This window comes from Equus asinus, chromosome 7 (genome assembly GCF_041296235.1).
Source record: "Equus asinus isolate D_3611 breed Donkey chromosome 7, EquAss-T2T_v2, whole genome shotgun sequence".
Classification (NCBI taxonomy): Eukaryota; Metazoa; Chordata; class Mammalia; order Perissodactyla; family Equidae; genus Equus; species Equus asinus.
The window spans coordinates 79,842,330-79,865,026 of NC_091796.1; the positions used below are offsets into that span (position 1 = coordinate 79,842,330).

Here is a 22,697-nt window from a genome sequence, read left to right on the forward strand (position 1 = left end):
TAGTTCAGGGATTCTCAATATTTGGGGAGTTTTGTGATATCCTGTATACTTCCCCTTTCTTTTCATTGCCCTGGCCCAAAAGTATTGTGAGTTTAAGAAAAGTGAATTGGGTTTTTGGAGATATAACAGAAGATACCCTCAGGATGACACAAAACCATAGCGAGAATTACTGAACTAGTGAGTGTTGATTAAAACATGTTCTAAAGTACTCATCAGATGGAATTACCATTTAAAAAAAAACGGAGATTGAGTTGAGATTTCTGAGAAGGATGAGCTGCTTTATTTCACTTATTTAGCTCCATATTCAGATATTGGTATTTTACAATTATATTATGTAAGATTTTGGAAGTTCCCCTTCCCCTGCCTTGACATTTGTTTTCCTGATGTGATATGAAGTGATATATAGCAAATGACTAAAAAGAGAATCAGGGAAGAACTCTAGGGCATTTCCTTTCTCTTCCAAATTATCTTCACCTTTATTCCATATTTCTTCTAAGCCAGAGAAATGCCTTTGAATGTTGAAGAGTTACCAAACAAAAGCTGAAACAGATTAAAATCTTTAAATGAAAGACACTTTGTGCAAAGTTTTCTGCATTGCTTCATTTATTCAACTTACCTCGACTGAGTGTCAATTGATATTAATAGCTTTCTGCTCGGCATTGTGCGATAGGCTGACTTGCCCACAAGGAAGGTACAGTTTAGTTGGAGGGATATAAAGTAGTATACATTTAAGGGCTAAATAAGTGGAATATATGTGTTCTAGGCTATTCAAAAAATATATGAATGGGTTTGAAGTACTATTCATAGTGGATTTTAGTAGGCAGATGGAGGAGTAAGGTTTTCTGTGTAAGGCAAATGGTGTCAAGAGCATAGAAGGAGAAACTAATAAGTGGATGGGCTGATAAATAAAGATAAATAAACAGTATGCTGATATTCACCAGTAAAAAGGGTTCATCGTGGGAAAAAGTCAGAGAAAATAGTGATTCAGGTTGCGGGGGACCTAGAATGCCTGGCTATGGAGTATGCCTTTAGTAATGTAGCCAACGGAAGAGAATTGAAAGTGTCTGAGAAATGGGGGGGCATGGGAAAAGTGGATTAATTTGTTGGTGGAATGTAGAATGGTTTTGAAGAGAAACTGGAGGCAACAGGAAGCTGTTTGCTATGAGCTGATGAGGGCATCCACCAGGACAGCTGACCTGGCAACGTAAAAGAAGGATTGAGCAGGAGAAAGACTGTAGGAAACTAGACCATTGGGGAGGGAATATGAGGTTTCAAGTCTGAGCGAGTCGGAAAATGTTGGTTGAATAAGAAGGGCTGGTCTGAGACGGTGGTGATGGGGAAGCCACGGATACTTGCTGTATTTGGGTTGTTGTCAGGACACGTGGCATATAATAGCTAAAGTAGATAATTGCTGCCACATAAACTGACCGGAGCTGCACTTTGCATGCCTCTGCTCCAAGGTGGGCTTGGGTGGGGGTTATTAGAAGGTTTTGCACACTCAGCTTTGTCCTGTTCAGGCAGGAGTGAGCATCTCCTGTCAGAACATTCCCAGTCCTCAAGAGGCCTAGGAGCTAGTCAGGAAGTATTATTTTAATAGAATTAGCTGAAAGATGAGCAAATGTCAGGTGGTGGTTTGGTAATATGTCATGGCGGCTAACTTTGACATGCTTAGTGTAACGTTATTAACGGCTTTTATGCATGGCTGAGAGGGTTAACACTTAGCAAATTAGATTCCTTAGTTTTTGTCTTGCTTTTGTATTTTATGGGTACGATGGAGTATGTTACTTTGGGCAAATCATTTAACCTCTCTGTGCCTTGGCTTCCTGTTTATAAAATAGGAAGCTTCTTGTGGCAGCATGCAGAAACGTTTTGAAAGCTACAGATAAAAAAGCACTGTAGGATTCTCTCCCCTCACAGCCCCACTCCAAGGACTGAGTCAGTCTTTCGAAAGGTCATTCATTTCATTGAATTCTTCTAGTTGCTAACTCCCTAAGCCAATTAATTAGCATTTTTCTAAGATGCTTTTACCAGTTCAGAGCTGAAAGATGTAGTCTATAACTGCCTTTTCTACCATCTGGGCCTGCCCATCCCACTGACCCCATTTTACTCAGTGGCTGGTGCCATGTGACTTCCAACTCTGGGCTCTTGGGTCAATCCCAGACATCCTGGAGGGAAAATGGAGTTCTATATTAACACCCTGGGATCTTGACATGAGGCAACCACGATCAGTGTGAAATTCCTTCTCAGTTCTAGGTAGTGAGCTCCTGCTTTGTTTCCAAGTTTCACTCTGTCTGCCAGATCTGGCCTTTGGATCTTTGTTGCCCTGACTCCAAGTCCTTGCCCCCAAAACTTGCCCAGTACCTCATCTCAAGGACATGAATTCTATTTGTTTTCATCAGTTCCCCAAAGGGAGAGAAATCCAGACCTGGAAGACAGCACTGAGGCCGGGGCCTTGCTATAAGCAACATATTCTCTTAATGTTAGCCATGATTTCCCAATTTTTGTCTGCTCCTGGATTTCCCAAGGCTGTGTTCCAGCTGCCCATTGGCTTACAACACTCACATTCTCTGTGTTGAACCAGACTGATGCTGGCTGCCTTCCTGGCTGCTGCCCGTTCCATACCCTCCAGATACTGTCTTCTGGCTGCCAACTCATCACCCCCGCTGGGTCAGCCTCTAATTCCATGGACGTATCTAGTTCTAGTCTCCACTTTTTCCAGTCCACCTCACCCCTATTACCGTTAATCCTTTTACATTAAACTACAGCAGATATTTACTGGTGTGGAAACTGATGTGGTTTTGGAATTTTATCCTTGTTTACATCTTTCTTTGTGTTGGAAAGCTTGGGATCACTTCCAAAACCTGCTCTGAGAGCTTTCCTGTCTCCTTTAGAAGAAAGAAATGAACACTTTACAATACCTTGTGTCTATGGCCAAGCCTCAAGGCCACTATTTTCATTGTAAAATTGCATTATTTAATCTTAATTTTGCTTTTAGACATACCAATATATTTAAAAGCATATTTTGGCCAGTGTTTGTTCACATCTCTCAATTTCAAGGTATCTTATTGGAATTCAATGACTGTGGTTATAAGGAAACAAAGCAAGGCTGGGGATGGTGTTCTACAGTGGCAGTCTCAACTTTTAAGGTACATTGGAATCTTCTGGAGGGCTTGTTAACACAGATTGCTGGGTCCAACGCCCAGAGTGTCTCTGGAGTGGTGCCTGAGAATTTGCATTTCTAACAAGTTCTCAGGTGATGTTGACACAGCTGGTCCTGGGACTACACTTTGAGAACAACTGGTCACACATTTAAACTGGCCACAGGTAACCAGAAGCTGCTGAGCAGTTATTGATCAGTGCAAACTCTTATCTGAATGGATAAGGTGAAGAGTGCTGAGCAATAGTCTTTCAAAGTTCAGTCCGTGCAGTTAGGATGGCTGCTGGTTCCAGAGGTCTTCTCAACCACTCGGTTCTTATGAGAACCTGGACGATCACTTAGTTTCTTTGAGCTTTGGTTTTCTCATCCATAAAATAAGGACAGCCTCTATGCTGCCCTCACATGAGTGTTGTGAAGGTTAAACGAATTGGGTATGCAAATGTTTGAACTGTAGAGTGGCATGGCCCTGGCAAGTATTGCAGTGGTTTTTCAATACTCTTCTTAAATTGTCACCAGTTTCTTTTGGCTGGCTTACTTTTCTCATTAATTATAGCAACTTTAATCCAGGAATATAGAGTACTTTTACTGCTATCATAAACTCAAACTTCAAACTTTTTTAAAAAATTTCATTCAATGAGATGAGACATGCCTTATAAACATTACATTGAGCCAAGAATGATTCCCAGTCTTCATAGCTATAAAAAGAGAAGTACAGGATCCTATTGTGACTTGGGGTGGAGTCACAGTTAATCTTTCAACCCTGTTTAGATTGGCCCATTAATAAAAATGGCTACAAGTTACAGCACGTTAAAAAAGAAAATCACCGTGTACAGTAATAAACCTGTCCACTCCATACTTTTACATCTTTTGCAATTTCTATTAATTTATCTGTCTTTGGAAGTAGTAAATCCTCCCAATCCTGGATGTGGCTGTTTTTCTCACCCAAGGGCCTCCAGCCCGCTCCAAGGGCCAACACAGTTCTTGCTCAAATTGGCTTCGTTTGTGATTTTTCAACAGTGCCATCATCTGTACCTAATTCTCCCGGGCCTTCAATGAGTATCTCAGATATCAGCCTCGTTGTTCTTAGGGCTTTAATAAATCTCATAAGACGTCAGGCAGGATGCTGACGAGGTTTCCAAGAGAAAGACCCGGCTTAGGGATCGGTGGGTGGACTTGCCAGGCTCGTGGGCCGGGTGAAGACTAGGGTCTCCGAGACGCCCCGCCCCCCGCCCCACGCCGGGCGCGCGCCGTCCGCTTCTCCCAGGCGCCGGCAGGAGGCGCCCGCGGCGGCCGAGGCGCTGCGCGCGCCCGCGGGGAGCCGGCCCCGGGGCGGGGGCAGAGGAGAGGAGGAGCCGGAGGGGGCGCGGCTTGCTCCCCGTCCGTCCCGGGCGCCGGGCCTCCTTCTCCGCCTGGCCCAGGGCTGGCGGCCGCGGGGGTCGCGGCGGCGGCGGCGCTGGCGGGCCGCGGGCGGCGGGGGCCTGGCTGCGGCTCGCGTGTCAGGAGACAAGATGGCGGCGGCGCCCTGGAGGCCGGTCTCCTCCTCTTCTCCGTTCTCCTCCGCCCCACCGCTCGCCGCCTCCTCCCCGGTCTCCTCCTCCTCGCTCGCCGCCTCCTCCTCCTGCAGCAGCCCTAGCGACCGCCGGAGCGCCGGCCCGCTCTCCCGGAGCTCCGGAGGCGGATAGACGGGGCAGCTGCGGGCTCCGGCGCCCGAGGCCGAGCTGGGGCCGGGGCGGGGCCGGCGGCGGCGGCGGCGGCGGCGGCGCCGGGCTGGGATGGGGTCGCAGACGCTGCAGATCCTCCGGCAGGGGGTGTGGGCCGCGCTCAGCGGGGGCTGGTACTACGACCCGCACCAGGCCACCTTCGTGAACGCGCTGCACCTCTACCTGTGGCTCTTTCTGCTCGGCCTGCCCTTCACCCTCTACATGGTGAGTGTGGGGGCGGGGAGAGGGTGGCTCCTGCCCTGCCCGCGGGCGGGGAGCAGCGGCTGTCCCGGGCCCCGCCGCCCGCGCCTCCCTGGCTCCGGGCCGGGGGCGCGCCCTCTCCTCTGCCCGGGCCGCGCGCCCCGCCGCCCGCTCGCGCTCCCCTCCCCCGCGACTCCCCGCTCTCGGGTTTTTGGAGGGCTATCCCCCAGGTCAGTGACGAGCGGGGAAACGGATCAGCCGCGGCCCCCCGCCCGCCCCCGCGCACCCAACCCGTTTCCTGGGAAATAGTCGCTTCCTAGGCCCCTTCTTAGGAGGACCCGAACCTGTAGCCTCTGCAGCCGTTCCACCCGGGAGGGAGAGCCCGAGTGGGGTTCCCTGCCCTTAGGGTTTGGTGGAAGGCGCCCAGCAGGCTGCTCCGAGGGGGGCGCCGCATTCATCCTTGGCACGCACGCTTCTGTGCGCTCCGTTCCTCGGGCGCGGGCACCCCCTGGGCACTCCCTGCACCTCAGGCGGCTTTCCCTTCTCTCCGGGGAGTCCCCTCCCTCCACCTCGCCTCCGATCCGCTTGCGGGGCCTTGGGAGAGGGGAAGAATGCGTGCCGCTCCGTTTGGAGTGTGTTTGTGGGTCGTCCGGCCTCTTACTCGCTAATAGGTGGTGGTTGAAAACCTGGCTCTTAACGTTCCTGCCTCTGGAAACCTTTGTTTTTGCTCCCCACTGGTTCTTTTCTGTGCAGCTCCGTGGTCAGTGGCTGTGGTGTCGCCGGGCCAGCTCTGGGGGGGAGGGAGCGGGGGAGATACGGGGAATCTGGCTGGCATTTCAGCAGATTTGTTTGGGTTGGTTCAAGGCCTTATACTGATAGGGGAGAGGAAGGTGCTGCCTGTTGCTGAATTCAGTACGATCAGCTTCTCCGAATGATCTAGGTTTTTAAGCTGTATTTTCCCTGAAAGTTATAAGCCCATTTTTAAAAACACATTAGGTTAGGGGTGGCACATTAGGGACGCTAATGTGGAAGAGAGATGATCCTTAAGCTTCAGTTAAGGATGGTCACTTTATTTAGGAGAATTCATTTGAATATATTTCTGCTAACTTTGTGGTTCTTCATGGAGCTATAAGTAAGGATGCTGGATTAGAAAATGTGGGAGTAGACTAAGAAGTGCCAAAGGTGAGGACACCCAGTTCTTTCTTAAGTGAAACTCATTTTCACTAATTGGCAGGAAAAGTGCCTGCCTGGGGGAAGATGTGCTAAATTTCACATTGTCAAGCAGATTTTAATTTTTCATTGACATTTTCTTGAAGGCACTTACTGCTTGAGGTAAAAAAGCCATTTTAAAAAAATGCTGCTGACTGATGATTTATTTTTTCAGGGGACTTGTTCAGTCTTGTCCCATTCTGGAAATTTATCACGAACTGTAATAATTTTCAATTAATTCTGGCCTAGAGAGTTCTATTTGCACTTCTCTACCTTCCAGGAACATGACATCATTAATGAACAGGTTAATTACTTTGGGTGTAAGAATCCTCAGGCTGGCACAGAGCTTTCATAGCAGATTTCTCTTATATCCAGGAGAATTGTAAATTTAAAAGTGAAACTGGTTCTTGAGATGTGAGGATTTGTTGCTGTGTCCCAGGGTGAGGTTTTTATGTTAGCATGTGAGCTGTGTTAGTGGCTAAGTCTCTGTGTAATTAACAAACGTTACTAAAGGAAATTCAAGCAAATGGAAAGCAATACATTGAATTTACTGCTTCATTTTGGGAGTTTATTCAGTTGAATTTAATTCACAAATAACTGTTTGAGTGTCTACTATGTACTGGGCAATTCGCTGGCTTCTGGGAAAATAAAATTGCTTCTCTGACTTTCTTGCCTCAGTTAATGGCAGCACTACTCTTCGTAAATCTTTTAAAAGCTCTCTTTGATTCTTCTCTCTCTCTCTCTTCACATCCAGTTCATCAACAGATCTTGTGGTTCTGTCTTCAAAATCTAACTAGAATTCAGCTAATGATCAGCATCACTCCCTTGGTAAAGCCACCCTTATGTCTTCCCTGGATTATTGTAGTGTTCTGGTGAGGTTTTACTGCTTCCATACTTTATTCTCTGTTCTCCATACAGAAATCTGAGTGGTTCTTTAAAACATGCCTGATCATGGCACTCTTCTGCTCTCAGAGCCTGCCCTCACTTGTGTCTCCACCCCCGTCCCCCAACACACACACATTTGCCTTCTTAAGTTTTTCCCACACAATAACCATATTCCTGCCTCAGGGCCTTTGCACTTGCTCTTCCCCTTCTGTCTGGATAACTCCTCCCCTCCAGATATCTGTATGACTTGCTCCATCTATTTCAGGTTTCAGGTATATGTGAGGCTTTCCCTGATAACCTATGTAAAATAGCAACTTCCTAGTTCTCCTACTCTCCTTCATTTAATAGCGTTTATCACTAATTGATATATATTTATTTACTTAATGTCTCTTATTATAATATAAGCTCTAAGAGAGAGGAGACTCTATTTTGTTCCCTGCTGCATTGTCAGGACTTAGATCAGCACCAAGCATGTAGTAAGTACTCAGATACTAAATGAATGATTGGAAATGAACAAGACACAGCTTCTTCCTTCAAGGAACTTGAAGTCTACCTCAGGGATGATGGACAGTTACAAGCCTTAGAACTGTTGTGAAAAGGTAAGTACAGAGTGACCCTGAGCTTATAGTGGGGATTGATCGTCTGGGGACAGTAAGCAAAGAGGATTTGTGAACGTTTTAGGAAACGTGGTAGTACTACAGTATTGAGATAGGTACTTTGAAGGATACACTTGAAGCAAAATGCAACATTTCCTGTTCAAATAAAATCTCAGACAGTTATAGATTATTATTTGTATGCTCTTCCAAAAGTAATTATGAATAATAATGACTTTATTAAGTGCGTGTGTAGGTTCTTTATCCCAAACCCTGTGTCCTCATTTTACTGATGCGGACACCTGAAGTTTAGTGGTTAGTGACTTGCTTTGTGACCTTAGGCAGAGAAAGCGCTGGGATTTGCACAGGGATTTTGAAGCCATTGTACAAGCAGCCTTGTTCTTTTTTAAAGACCTAAAGTCTGTGAAGAGACAGCATGCTGAGTTAGGAAAAGTCTTAGGACTTTCTGCATAGGGGGCAAATGCTGTTTCTATTGGGAGCTTTTGTGGATACTTTGAAGGGTAGAATTTATAGTTTCTGCAGTTATAAAACTTAAGTAGTGAAAAGCAAGAAGTAATATTTCCTTGTACTTTCATTGACCTTTCTGTTTGAGCCCTCATCCCATTTTGTTTTGTTATAATTATTTTTGTACATGACATGTCACAGATGGTGAGCTTTGTGGCATTTTCATGTGGCGGAAAGCAGATTGGAATTGGTGTAATCTTGCTTTTTGAGTCTTGGCTCTGTTATTGATTGTGTGTCCTTTGAGCAAGACTTTCCACCTTTCTGAACCTTGATTTACTCGTTTATGAGATATTTTATGTGTATCTTGTAAGAAAATATTTATAAAAGAAATTATTCACCTTCAGAGTGGCCTTCAGTAAATGTCCCTTGAAAGAATGGCTGATTAGCACAGTGTTAGGTAGCTCTGGGTTTATCGAGTCAAACCATTATCTTAATATACTGCTCAACATATTGTTTTCTTCCATAAAGAGTTATGTCCCTAGGTGATGAACTGTAACGTTAAAATCTATTTCCATCAGTGGTTCTCAGACTCCAGTTGACATCAGCATCATTGGAGCTTGTTACAAATGTGTACATGTGCGTGGTCATTCTGATGCAGAAGGTCTGAAGTGTGGCCCATTACTTTGTATTTTATAAGCATCCAGGTCAATTTAAAGAACTTGATCAGTATGCCCCTAACTCCCAGCCCCTCACTTAAATCCAGCTGCCCTCTCCTCATATCCTCTTGACTGTCACAGAGGCATCTCGAAGGTATCACGTCTAAAACTGTTCTTGGTTCTCCACTAAACCTCCCCTCCCCCCGCCCTCAACACTTGTTTTCTTACTCTGTCTGTGTCATCTTAGTTAATAGCACCGTCATCTATTTAGTTGCTCATACCTCACCTTATGAGCAAGTCTTGTTGATTCTGCTGTCAGACTATCTCAGACCTTCCTCTCCACTTCCAAGTTCACACTGTTTTGTCTGCACTGCTACCGTAGCTTCTGTTCTTGCCCTTTAATAGCTCTTTCTCCACAAAGTAAGTCTGTTTGTGTCTTTCTCTGTTTTTAATATCCTGCGATGATTTTCTTTTGCACTCAGAATAAAATCCAACATCCTAACCAAGGCCTCACTGAAGCCGGCTCCGCCCTGTCCGCAGTTTGTGGTGCTTCTGTGACTTCAGCCCGCCGAGCTCGTTCTCCCGGGGTCTTTGCACGGCTGGGTCTTCTGAAGGGATACTCTCCCCAGCTGCTCTTTGCAGGGCTGGCTGCTGCTGGGTCTTTAGGGCTGGGCTGAAATAGCATCTCCTCAGGGAGGCCTAACCTGGCAACCATAAATGGGTTCTCTCTCCTTTTTTCCGTCATTCTGTCCTATAACTTCATTCCATAGTTCTTATCACAAACGTGTATTTTTACCTTTATTTACCTTGTAAGTTCCATTGGGGCAGGGGTCATGTTTGATTTATTTGGCCTTGTATATCCAGTGTCTACTCTCGTGCTTGGCTTACATTAGGTTCTAAATAAATATTTGTTAAATAAATTTTTTATAATATGTGTGAACCTTCTTTAGACTTATCAGCTTAACTGATAGAGAGTCGTTGGGGGAGGGGGAAGTACTATGGTAGGCTGTATTATAGGTGGAGTCACATCGTATCTGGGGGTTCGCTTCAATATCAGTGTGCATGACACAAGTCAAATACAGAATGACTCTTGAAAACCCTTAAATCATTCAAAATGCAGCATGTATAGTTTTTTGATTATAAAACTTTGTGTAGTTAGGCATACACATACGTGTAATACACATGATATGTACAGTAATATATACTATGTAAATCTATGGAGAGATTATATTCAGAAACTAAATCTTTGATATAAAATTTATGAAGGTTTCAACTTTTTCTTCCTGGTTATCTTATTATTTTCTGTAGCTGATCTTTATCGTCTACAGAATGATAAGCCTTTATTAGTGAGGATTTCTCTGAGGCCCTCAAACCATTTTCTTTCCCAAAGATTTAAAAATATTTTAAAGATCACTGTAAACAAGATTTTGTTATGATGACTAAGACTGAAATTTTCGTGTTTTATAGTTTATATTTCCTTAAAAGTTTTAATTAAGAAAGTTATCGTATTATAAATTAGCAACTAAGCATGATTATTTAGTGTTAGAGTATTTTCTGTCCCCTTTAGGAAAGTTTAATTAGTGGTGGATGGTCTGTTTTGACCTATATCCTGTGCCTTTTCTTACCAGTATTTTCAGTATTTGGTACTGAGGTGAATGTAATGTTTCCATAATTGGCTATGACACATACATAGTTCTTATCTCTCTGTCACCTATAATAAATTAGGGATAGATCATCCAAAGATGTTTTACAAATGAAGTTTCCAAGAAGGCAGCCATATTTGTCAACTTGTAGGAAACCTTGTGAATTTACAAAAATGTCAACTGATTGCCAAAATGATTGTGTCTTTTGTTAAAGATGGAATGTTTTCTGCCATTTGAGAAATTACTCCAAATCGTAAAATTATTTGGTAATTGAAAAAGTAGGAAAGTTTCTATTTCTTTTCCAGCCTTTGAATACCTAGATTTAGCCAGGTAGTTTGATTTCTTTAGCTGAATTTGCTGAAAGTTAAATTTTCCCAACATTTTGTTATGAGAATTTTCAGACATAGGAAGGTTGCAAGACAAGAATTGTATCTACCACTTGGATTCTACAGTTTGTTAATTATGTGTCTCCATCTGTGTATCCCTCTGTCAAGACCTTTTTTTATAGGGGGTGCATGTGAAGTAAGTTGCAGACATCAGTACAGGTCACCCCTGAGCACTTCAGCCTGCATACCATTAGCTAGAGTTCTAAAAGGCACACATCGCAAGTCAAAGTGAACCATTGAATGAGTTTTGAATTTGGATAAATGCATACACTTGTGCAGTGCAAACCCATCATGTTGTAGAACATTAGCATCACCCAAGAGAACTCCTACTTGCCCTTCCCAGTCGATCACCTTCAGTCAATGTGATTTTTTTTTCTGTCATAGGTTAGTTTATCCTGTTCTAGAACTTGATTTGAGTGGAGTCATGTAGGGTAGACTGTGTGTAAGTCTTTTTCTCTCAGTGTGTTTTTGAGATTCATCCATGTTGTTCCTCTTTATTGCCGAGCAGTCTCCCTTTGTCTGACTGTACTACTGCTGGTTCACCTGTGTCCGTTCTCCTGGAGAGGAGGACCTTGTTCCAGTTTTTGCTTTATGTAAAACGTGTCACCCCAACTTGAGGATAGGTCTTATGAGGACTCAAAGAAATTGGAAAGCTTTATTGAATATCAAAAACATTTTCTCTTCCCAAATAGAGCGTTTTAACTTAAATTAATGATAATTGTATACTTCATCTCTTGTTGCAATTTTTGTAGTCTTTAATACTGTACTTGTATTTGCTCAGTATTTAGATTTTTCTCTGTTTTGTCAATGCAGTAGAATCTTTTTCTTCAACTTGATATGCTAAATCAGAATTATAGATAAGTAAAAAGAAGAAAATAAAAACTAACTGTAATCCCATGTACCTAGTCTAACGTTTTAGTAACCAAAACGTATTTGGAGCTTGTAAATATGTGTTATGCTTCTTCCTTACCAAAAAATGGGCTCATAAAATTTGTATTGTTTTGAAGCCTCCTATTTTTGCTTTACTATAAATTGTGAATGTTTCCATGTGGGGAAAAAAAGTAACAATTTTATTATTTTTTTATTTTTATTTTTTGAGGAAGATCAGCCCTGAGCTAACATCTGCTGCCAATCCTCCTCTTTTTGCGGAGGAAGACTGGCCCTGAGCTAACAACCGTGCCCATCTTCCTCTACTTTATATGTGGGATGCCCACCACAGCATGGCTTGTCAAGCAGTGCCATGTCTGCACCTGGGATCCAAACTGGTGAACCCCAGGCCGCTGAAGTGAAATATGCACACTTAACCTCTACGCCACAAGGCCGGCCCCAAAAGTAACAATTTTAATAGCTCTGTTGTAGACCACAGTATGGATGTGTTACAGTGTATCTAATCATTTTCTTGTTATTGGTTATATAGGTTGTAGTTTTTAGCTGTTTAGAAAACACTAGAGTAACTGTTCTCATAGTTAAATCTGTGTAGTACTAGTCTTTGTATAAATTCCTAGAAGTAGACTTGTTGGATTAAAAGTTATGCATATTTTTGTTTGATAAATAATTATTCATTTTACAAACATTGAGTGAATCTTTATATTGAGAGAGAAAATGAATGAGAGAATGAGAAATTGATAGATAATAATGCAAGTTTCCTGAGAAGGCAAAATAGGTTTGTAGTCCAGAGAGCACAGGTAGTAATCGTCCTCAGAAAGAGGGAGGAGGTAAGGATGAATGCTGATGGAACAAGGGATAAACGACTGGTGATGGAAGTTGTGGTAGATCTTTTATGATTTCTGCAAGCTCCTTCAAATACAGAGTGAATGTTTTCTGCTGACACTGAGGGGGAGGTCAGGAGGACATTCACGTTTTGAGGGGGATCTCCAGAAGGTGAAATGCTATCCTAATTTTTGGAGAATGGGAAAATGAACTCACTAGCAAGGATGGTAGGATTGCCGGGTAATTTTGAGGGAACCTTTGAGGTTGGAGAACATGAGTTCAGAGTGTTGAAGAGGACTGTTCAGGAGAGAAATTTGGGGTAAAATTTACTTGGAAGTTATCAGCTTTGTAGGGGATAATCCAAGCCAGAGAGTAGGTAAGATCTGGGGAGAACGTATGATTCATTAAAAATAAAATGGCTTGGGCAGAACTCCCAAGACCCAATAGCAGTTAAATGTCATCAAAGGAGACAAGAAAGGTAAGAGGAAAATGAAGAGAGGAGCCTGGTATAGGATCCAAGGAAAGAGAGTATTTTGAAAAGAAGAAAATGGTCAAAAATGCCAAATGGACCCCCCAAAAGGTAGTACTAATTTAAATTTTCATCAACAGGATTGAGAGTTCTTGTCTTGCCCTGCCCACTCAACACTTTTTAAAATAGTGTGTTACCGTTGTGAATTTCTTATTCAGTGAAATATTGAATAAAACTATTTTCAGCAATATTCTGCTTTTGATAATAGGTGGAATTTCCCTTAAAGTACCTTTTTTTGTGTGGTGAGGAAGATTGGCCCTGAGCTAACATCTGTGCCAGTCTTCCTCTGCTTTGTATGTGGGACACCACCACAGCATGGCTTGGTAAGCAGTGTGTAGGTCTGCACCTGGGGTCTGAACCTGCAAACCCTGGACTGCCCAAGCAGAGAGTATGAACTTAATCACTATACTACCAGGCCGGCCCCTTAAGAACTTTTTAATTCAAACTTTTCTTAGTGCAAATTAAGGATGTTTACCGCACTAACATATATCACATAAATTTTATCTGGTTTTTCCTATATTCTGTGTTCAGGTAATTTTCATAGCAGGTAACTGATAAACAAGCAAAAATGTTTCTTTAAGAGGAGGTTGATTGCTTCTCTCTCTTATTTAATCTGGGTTAAATCAAACCGTTTTCCTGTGTCTGCATAGCTGGGGAAGGCGGAGAATTGTTTTGTGGGTGGGCTGGGACACCTGGGACTCCTGGGAATAGTAACACTGGAATAGCATAGAGTGATGGCATGGGAAAGGGCAGATTACAGCAAATATTCTGTAGATTTTACTTCTGTAGCATATTGATGAATTTTACCAGATCTCAGTGAAATAAGTAGCTACTGATTCTGATTCCTTGGTTCCTCTGCCTGTCCCCCAAAAGGTTGATTAAATGCTTACTTTAGTAGAATTGTTAAACAGTTCAGACTTTCCTTCTCTTTCTTTATCGTTAGAACCTGGGGGTTGCATCTTTTGCAACTTGTACCGTTGGTGCTAGTCTCTGTTGCTTCTATTATGATAAGAAAAAAAAGAAAATCTAGGGAAAAGCAAGCCATTTCCTTTTGAGGTTGTAAGGAAAAAAAAGTCCTATTCTGTGGAGCTTTGTACAAACCAAATAGAACCCTGGGTGCCAAGTGCCCTGAGAATCGGCGAGAAGATTAGTCACAGATTTGAGAAGCTTGAATCACGTCTATCTGGCTGCTTTCCTTCTGCTACCCGTCTTCACTCCCAGTGCTGTCTAGACATAAACTAAACAGATCCAACCACCATAGTTACCATCTTTAAAGCTTTATATTTTGAAATAATTTTATATTTACAGAAAAGTTGCAAAAATAGTAGAGTTCTTGTATACCCTTTGCCCAGCTTCCTCGAACATTAAAATCTTACATAACCATGGCACGTTTATCAAAATGAACTTAACATTGGTACAGTACTATTAATGAACTATGCACTTTATTTGGATTTCACCAGTTTTTCCTGTAGCATCCCTTTTCTGTTTCAGGATCCAATCCAGGATAATATACGTATTGCGTTTAGTATCATCACCTTTAATGTGGTTTTCTTACTGTTTTCCTTTACCATACTGGGATTCTATCTTTAGGAATTTTACAATTTATAACAATTTATCAAATTGTGTCTTTTAAGAAAAATTAGTACAAGATTTTATGTAGGTGATAGATACATTTTAGGTGTACAAAAGAGGAGGATATTCTGAATGATTTTTAAATCATGCATTGACCATTAACCTATGTTAGGCTATTTTAAAATTGAGAAATCTTATATAGGAAGAACTGTATGAAATAAAATAATTCTAAAGATAAAAAAGACGTTAGACCTCATTCACAGCAGCATGGACACCAGTATCTTAGCTTCCTATTTAATGCTGTTTTTCCTGATTTATAAATTAGAGGCCGTGAGACAAGTAACTATATTACCAGGTAGAATATGACTAATCCCTTATGTGTCATAAAGTGTTCAGGAATTGGAAGGAGGATGCCTTTATTTCCTAGAAGGCTTTATGCAGAGGAAGATTCATACATTCAAAACATTTACTATATGCCGTTATGTTATAGTGCCGTTATATAGGCACTATATGGTAAAGCCCTACGATGGGGGACCTTTATGAGTTTGTTGTTTTTGCTGAAACAGTATTTCCCATAATTTTCCCACCAGGCAAATGAATGTTCTCGGGAAAAGTCTGTTTCTTAAAAGAATGTATGTTCTTGGGTGTAGTGGTTTGCTCTGCTGTCAAGTATTTTATTGTAATATATCCAACATGTTAAAGCTTTCTCAGTGAATTATTTTTTAACTTCTCAGAATATTATTTATGTCCACTGATCGTATGTTTCCGGTAAGTATCTAGAATGGTTAAAAGAAAGTACCATGTAAAAACAAACAGTTAGGAAAACCTCGGTAAACCAATTATCATTTGCACTAAGCAGTATTTTTATTTATGCCACAATGTACATTACAAATGAAGCATCATGGATGATTTCCACAAGCATCACCGACCCTTAAGACAGAACCCACGTGAACTTTGCAGGGGCATAAAGTGGTTTGGTTTTTTTTTTTGCGTTTTAGTAATCCTCAATTTAAAGGTTTTTTTTAAAGTGAGAATAAATATGGCTAATCTAAATAAAATTATATCATCAAAAAGTCTTACTTTTTTTCAGTCCTTTATACCACAGGAATATTGAAATATATAGTATGTGCTATTGAAGAATAAGCATAATCCCTATTTCTTAAGATTTTCAAATAAACAAGAAAGTTGAAAGAATAATACATAATTCCCCATATCTCCACCTAGATTCAACAATTCTGAACCTTTTAAAAAAATCATATTTGCTTCACCTGTATGCGAATGCATGATATGTGTCTATCCATTCTCTCACGCACACCTGATACATCATGACACTTCACCCTTAAATGCTGCAGGCTTCATCTCCTGCATAATCTTAACACCTTTATCACATTGAAGACAATTAATAATTCTACTATCTAACATCTAGTTAATATTCAAATTTCCCCACTTATCCCCAAAATGTCATTTATAGCCAGTTTTTCCAAACTTGGGATCCAGTTAGAGTTTAGTCATTTCTTCCCCATCCAATTGACTTTTTTTTTTTTTAAGATTTTATTTTTTTTCCTTTTTCTCCCCAAAGCCCCCCGGTACATAGTTGTATATTCTTCGCTGTGGGTCCTTCTAGTTGTGGCATGTGGGACGCTGCCTCAGCATGGTTTGATGAGCAGTGTCATGTCCGCGCCCAGGATTCGAACCAACGAAACACTGGGCCGCCTGCAGCGGAGCGCGCGAGCTTAACCACTCGGCCACAGGGCCAGCCCCACCATCCAATTGACTTTTAAAAAGTCTAGGCTAATTATCTTATGGAATATTCTATGTTGTGGATTGGTCTGATTGTGATGTCGTTTTTTTCCCTCTCTGTTCTCTGTAGTTCCTGTAAACTTAAACCTTGTTTTATTGTCCAAAGTTATAGTTCCTAGAATTCACAAATTTTAACATGATTTTTAGCCTGATTCGTGTTCTACTGCTAATTTCCCTTCCATTGTTGCTTTGCTGTGGGTTTGGTAATCTTATACAATTTACAGATGTTTATAGCGTCGTTTCTGTTCCCATCGTTGTGCGGTGTCAGTGTTATTCAGGCTGTCACTGTGTATGTATTTTGCTTTCTTCCTTGTTAAAGACATATCCATAGGAAGAATAAGGAAAAGTCACAGTACCTAAAATCACCAAGTGCACCACATAGCTCTTCACGGCATTCTAGGTGTTGACACGTGGCTTCCAGCTAATTATAACTTGATGTGTTTCTGCTTACTAATAAGGGTGAGGAGAATTGAATTCTCTGTGGGATGATTTCAAACTACATGCCTTCCACTCTTCTGCTTGTTCTGACTCCCTGCTCATCTCTTTTCCTTCTCCTGTAGCAGCGTGCATATCACAACATAGATTGGAGTGAGGCTAATGGAGGGATAATCCTGAATCTGCCTTTTTTTTTTTAAGGAAGTTATTCAGCAGCTTTGGAAGATTACTAGGAATCCTTTTTATATTCTTTACTACTGTCTGTCATGATACTCCACTTGAAAATCGCTGGCCTGTTGTGTGTGACACAGGCTTCCACACAGGTGATAGGTGGGACAGAGCTCTCATTACCTTTCTTTAAAAAAAAACAAAAAAAAAACCATCATCTAATAACGGGGAATTAACTTGCCTGAGGTCCTATTTTGATCCACTGCAATAAATCAGTATCTGGGGGGAGATTCTGGGCATGTGTATTTTGAAAAACAACTCTCCCTAAATATACCAACAGAAAAAAGCCCGTAGGTGGTTCTGATGGACACCTCAAGTTACAGTCACTGCCTGGGAGGTCTGTCTGTTATTTGTGAATGTCGGAAAACAGCTTGTTGTTCTGGCAGAGGTGGGGGTTTAACTCATCTGCTTTTTTCAGCAGTCAATAAATTACTGAATAACTTTGATTCTGGCTACAGTGGAGACTTTTATGGTACTGATAATAGTAATGCTTATATAAGCACTTTTTACCCATTATAGTATATTCCTCAAGAATTTTACCCCCCAGTTAAAAAACCATTATTAAATTTTTTATCATAAAAATCATACTAGCTGTAGAAACTGTTCCAGGCAGTACTCAAGTATATATAGTCCAAAATAAAAGTATTTATAGTCCAAAATAAAAGCAAACAATACTGTGGTGCACATTTGTATGTGTAAGATTTTACTCATGGGAGTTTATAGCATAAGTTTCTTGAAAAGAAATTGCTAGTTCAAAGAGTAGGCACATTTAAAATTAAACTAGATGTTGTCAAATTACTCCTCAAAAAAGGTTATACCAGTTTATGTTCCCACCAGTGAACGAGAGGACCTGTTTCCTTTTGTTCTCACCAACGTTGGTTATTGTGGATCTTTCACTGTGGTAGTGTAAAGTGACATCTTGTTTTAATCTGTTTCCTTAATAATAAGTTCTTTCCACATTTTTAAATATGCTTAGTAGACATTTATGTCTATGTGTGAGGAAAGTTGGCCCTGAGCTAACATCTGTTGCCAATCTTCCTTTTTTTTTTTTGCTTGAGGAAGATTGTTGCTGAGCTAACATCTGTGCCAGTCTTCCTCTGTTTCATGTGGGATGCTTCCACAGTGTGGCCTGACGAGTGGTGGTAGGTCCACACCCGGGATCCGAACCTGCAAACCCTGGACTGCCGAAGCAGAGCACGAGAACTTAACCACCAGGCTGGCCCCTCTGTTTTTTCACTTTTAACTGCTTTTTGTATCCTTATCTCCTGTGTTTTCTTCTAGGAGTTTTATGATTTCGGGTCTTATATTTAAGTCTTTAATCCATTTTGAGTTAATTTTTGTGTATGGTTTATGATAGTGGTCCAGTTTCATTTCTTTGCATGTGGCTGTCCAGTTTTCCCCGCATCATTTATTGAAGAGACTGTCCTTTCCTCACTGTATATTCTTGGCTTCTTTGTTGTAAATTAATTGACCATATATGTGTGGGTTTATTTTTGGGCTCTCTATTCCTTTCCATTGATCTATGTGTCTATTTTTATGCCAGTACCATATGGTTTTGATTACTATAGCTTTGTAATCAGTTTGAAATCAGGGAGCGTTATTCCTCCAGCTTTGTTCTTCCTTAAGATCACTTAGGCTATTCGAAGTCTTTTGTGGTTTCATACAAATTTTAGGATTGTTCTGTTTGTGAAAACTGCCGTTAGAATTTTGATAGGGATTGCATTGAGTCTTTAGATTGCTTTGGGTAGTATGGGCATTTTAACAGTATTAATTCTTCCAATCCATGATCATGGGTTATCTTTCCATTTATTTGTGTCTGTAGTTTCTTTCATCAATGTCTTATAGTTTTCAGCGTACAGGTCTTTTACCTCCTTGGTTAAATTTATTTCTAGGTATTCTTTTTGATACAACTATAAATGAGATTGTTTTCTTAATTTCTCATTCTGATAATTTGTTATTAGTGTATAGAAACACAACAAATTTTTGTATATTGATTGTGTCTCTTGCAGCTTTACTGAGTGAATTTATTAGTTCCCATATTTTTTGGTGGAGTCTTTGGGGTTTTCTCTATATAGTATCATGTCATCTGCAAATAGTGACAGTTTTACTTATTTCTTTGCAATTTGCATACCTTTTCTTTCTTTTTCTTGCCTAATTGTTCTGGCTAGGACTTCTAATACTATGTTGAGTAAAAGTGGCTGGAGTAGGCATCTTTGTTTGGTTCCTGATCTTAGAGGAAAAGCTTTCAGCTTTTCACCATTGAGTATGCTATTAGCTGTGGGCTTGTCATATATAGCCTTTATTATGTTGAGGTATGTTCCCTCTATACCCACTTTGTTGAGTTTTTTTAACCATAAATAGATATTGAATTTTGTTAAATGCTTTTTTCCCATCTATTGAGATGATCATGTGATTGTTGTCCTTTATTTTGTTGATGTGATGTATCACATTGATTGATTTGCAGATGTTGAACTAGCCTTGCATCCCTGGAATAAATCCCACTTGATCATGGTGTATGAGCCTTTTAATGTAGTATCAAATTCAGTTTGCTAATATTTTGTTGAGTATTTTTGCATCTATGTTCATCAGGGATATTGGCCTGTAATTTTCTCTTATTGTGGCGTCCTTGTCTGGTTTTGGTGTCAGGGTAATGCTGGCCTTGTAAAATGAGTTTGGAAGTGTTCCTTTCTCTTCTGTTTTTTGGAAGAGTTTGAGAAGGATTGGTATTAATTCTTTAAATGTTTGATAGAATTCACCAGTCAAGCTGTCTGATCCTGGACTTTTGTTTGATGGGTTCAGTTTTTTTAATAGTTTCATAGTATTCCATTGTGTGGATGTATCATTTAGCATGTTTTGTGCTGATAGACATTTAATTTGTTTGCAGCCTTTTGCTAACACAAACCATGCTTCAGTAAATAATTTGTACAAATGTCATCACACGTGTCCAAGTATGGTATTGAAATAAATTCTGAGAAATGAGATTGCCTGGTCAAAGGTAAAGCTTTTGTAACTTTGAAAGATACTGCCAAATTCCCCTCCAGAGGGGTTGTAGTACTCACTTTGCATGCCTGCAAGCAGTGTGTGAGAGTGCCGTTTATGCTCATGTGTGCCACAGCCTCACATATTTTTGCTATTTTCGTAGGTAAAAAATAGTATCTTAGAGTGGTTTTAATTTCTGTTTCTCCTACTTTGAATGAAGTTGAGCAGCTTTCCTAAGTTAAGGGTCATTTTTCCCCCATTTTTCTATGAACTGTTCATGTGCTTTATCCATTTTCTACAAGGTTGTTTTTTATTGATTTCTAAGAGCTTTTATATAGTAAAGATATTAGTCCTTTGCCTTTAATGTAATTGCAAACTTCTCATTTATAGTTTAGCCCATTCGGAATTTATTTTGCTGTAAGCACTGTATCAGCATCTACTGAAAAAACCATTTTTGACAAGCAACTGTCCCAATCAAACTAATTTATTAAACAATCCCATCTTTTTCTCAGTGGTTTAAATGCTACCTTTTTCGTAATCTGAGTTCCCACTGGAGTATTTGCATTTTCTGTTTTATCAATATGTCTGTTCTTACATGACTACTATATTTTTAACCCAAGTTTCATCTATTCATATATCTTTCTTTCGTAGTAGTAGTCTTGCCTTGTTATTCTTTCTTCTCATTATTTTCCTGCCGTTCTTGCATGTTTATTCTTCCAATTTGTTAAGTTTCCCAGTGATGCTATTGAATTTTTTATTGAGTTTGTGGATTACTTTAGAGAAGGAAGTTTGACATCTTTATAAGATTGAATTAAGGTGATCATTTCTTTTAAAATGTCCTTCACTAGATTTTTTTTTTAAGTTTTCTTTATGAGGGCTAGCTCCGTGACCTCATGGTTAAGTTTGGTGTGCTCCACTTCACTGACCCAGGTTCAGTTCCCAGGTGTAGACCTACACCATTCATCAGCGGCCATGCTGTGGCAGCAACCCACCTACAAAATAGAGGAAGATTGGCACAGATGTTAGCTCAGGGCAAATCTTCCTCAGCAAGAGAAAAAAGTTTTCTATGTTAACTTTGCACATTTTCTCTTAAGATTATTATTATTAGATTTTAGTTTGCTTTTTTTTTTTTGAAGATTGACACCTGAACTAACATCTGTTGCCAGTCTTCTTCCTTTTTTTTTCTTCTTCTTCTCCCCAAAGCCCCCCAGTACATAGTTGTATATTCTAGTTGTAGGTCCTTCTGGTTGTGCTATATGGGACGGTGCCTCAGCATGGCTTGGTGAGCAGTGCCATATCCGTGCCCAGGATCTGATCCAGTGAAACCCCAGACCACCAAAGTGGAGCACGCAAACTTAACCACTCGACTGCAGGGCTGGCCCCATAGATTTTATTTTCCTAACAGTGTAAATGGAACCATTTCTTCCACTATCTTTCTTACTAGTTACTGCTTTTATGTTAGAAACCTGTTGATTTTTAAGAAATAAACTTATTTTAGAATAGTTTTATTTTTATAGAAAAGTTGCAAAGATAGTGCAGAGTGATCCCCTATATCCTGCTCTGATTTTCTCCTATTGTTAACGTCTTAGATTACCGTGGTACATTTGTCACAACCAATGAATCAATATTGATACATCATTATTAACTTAAAGTCCATACTGTATTCAGATTTCTTTGGGTTTTCCCTAATGTCCTTTTCCTGTTCCAGGATCCTGGCCAAAACTGTTGATTTTAATTTATTAATTTTGTAACCAGACTATGGAATTAACTTATTCTAATAACTTTTCTATTTATTTTTAAAAGGATTTTCAGGTATGCAGTTAAATCTATAAATAACAATTTTAACTTCTTTCCAGTATGTATACTTTTTTCTGTTGTGTAATTGCCTTGCACGCTGAATATATGGGCAGCCTTGCCTTGTTCTCTATTTTAATAGAAATTCTAGTGTTTTACCATTAAGCACACTAAGATTTTGTTTGAAATATAGATTCTTTTTTCTTTACCATGTTATGGAAGTATTTCTCTATTTCTCAATGACTTTGTTCATTCATGGTCAGACTGATATTCGCCTCTGTGTGTTCTGAGGTCTTGCAGGTCCTACCTACCTCATCTGCTTTTTTGTAGCTCATCTTTGGTTCCTCTGAACCTTTTCTACTGAGAGGTCTTTTTGTTTCCTCATCTTAGTTTTGTCACTACATTGCTTAAATGTTATTAAAAACGTCAAATAATTGTGCTGTTTTATGCTCATGTACCATCTACTTTCAAGTTTTCTCATTTGATCCTCCTCATAGCCGGTGAAAGCAGACACTGTTATTCCCATTTTACAGATGAGGAAGCAGAGGCTCCCAGAAACTAAATCACTGGCTCAGGCTTATGCAGATTGCCTCTGTCATTTCTTCCCTTTGACCTCTGGGCCACCACCATAGTACCATAGTCACCCTCCACCAACCTCCTCCACTCAGTCGCATAAGACACTTTTCTGATTAATCTGCTCCTAAAAGCCTACCTGTGATTGATTTGAGATGAGCTAAGTGTCCCCTGATACTTTT

The 22,697-nt window shown here is 40.5% G+C and overlaps 1 protein-coding gene across 10 annotated transcripts in view; it reads left to right on the top strand.

Moving 5' to 3' along the window:
• The first annotated feature begins 4,442 nt into the window (after positions 1–4,442).
• Positions 4,443–22,697, top strand: part of PCNX1 (pecanex 1) — a 170,760-nt gene continuing 152,505 nt past the window's right edge. For 5 of the 10 annotated variants that reach the window (XM_044773901.2, XM_070513904.1, XM_070513901.1 and 2 more), the window contains exon 1: positions 4,444–5,082. In XM_044773901.2, coding sequence (XP_044629836.1) covers positions 4,930–5,082 — 153 coding nt within the window. In that variant the 5' untranslated portion in view covers positions 4,444–4,929. Of the gene's footprint in view, positions 5,083–22,697 lie in introns of all 10 variants that reach the window. The other 5 variants (XM_070513902.1, XM_070513900.1, XM_070513903.1 and 2 more) reach the window with 2 other exon arrangements.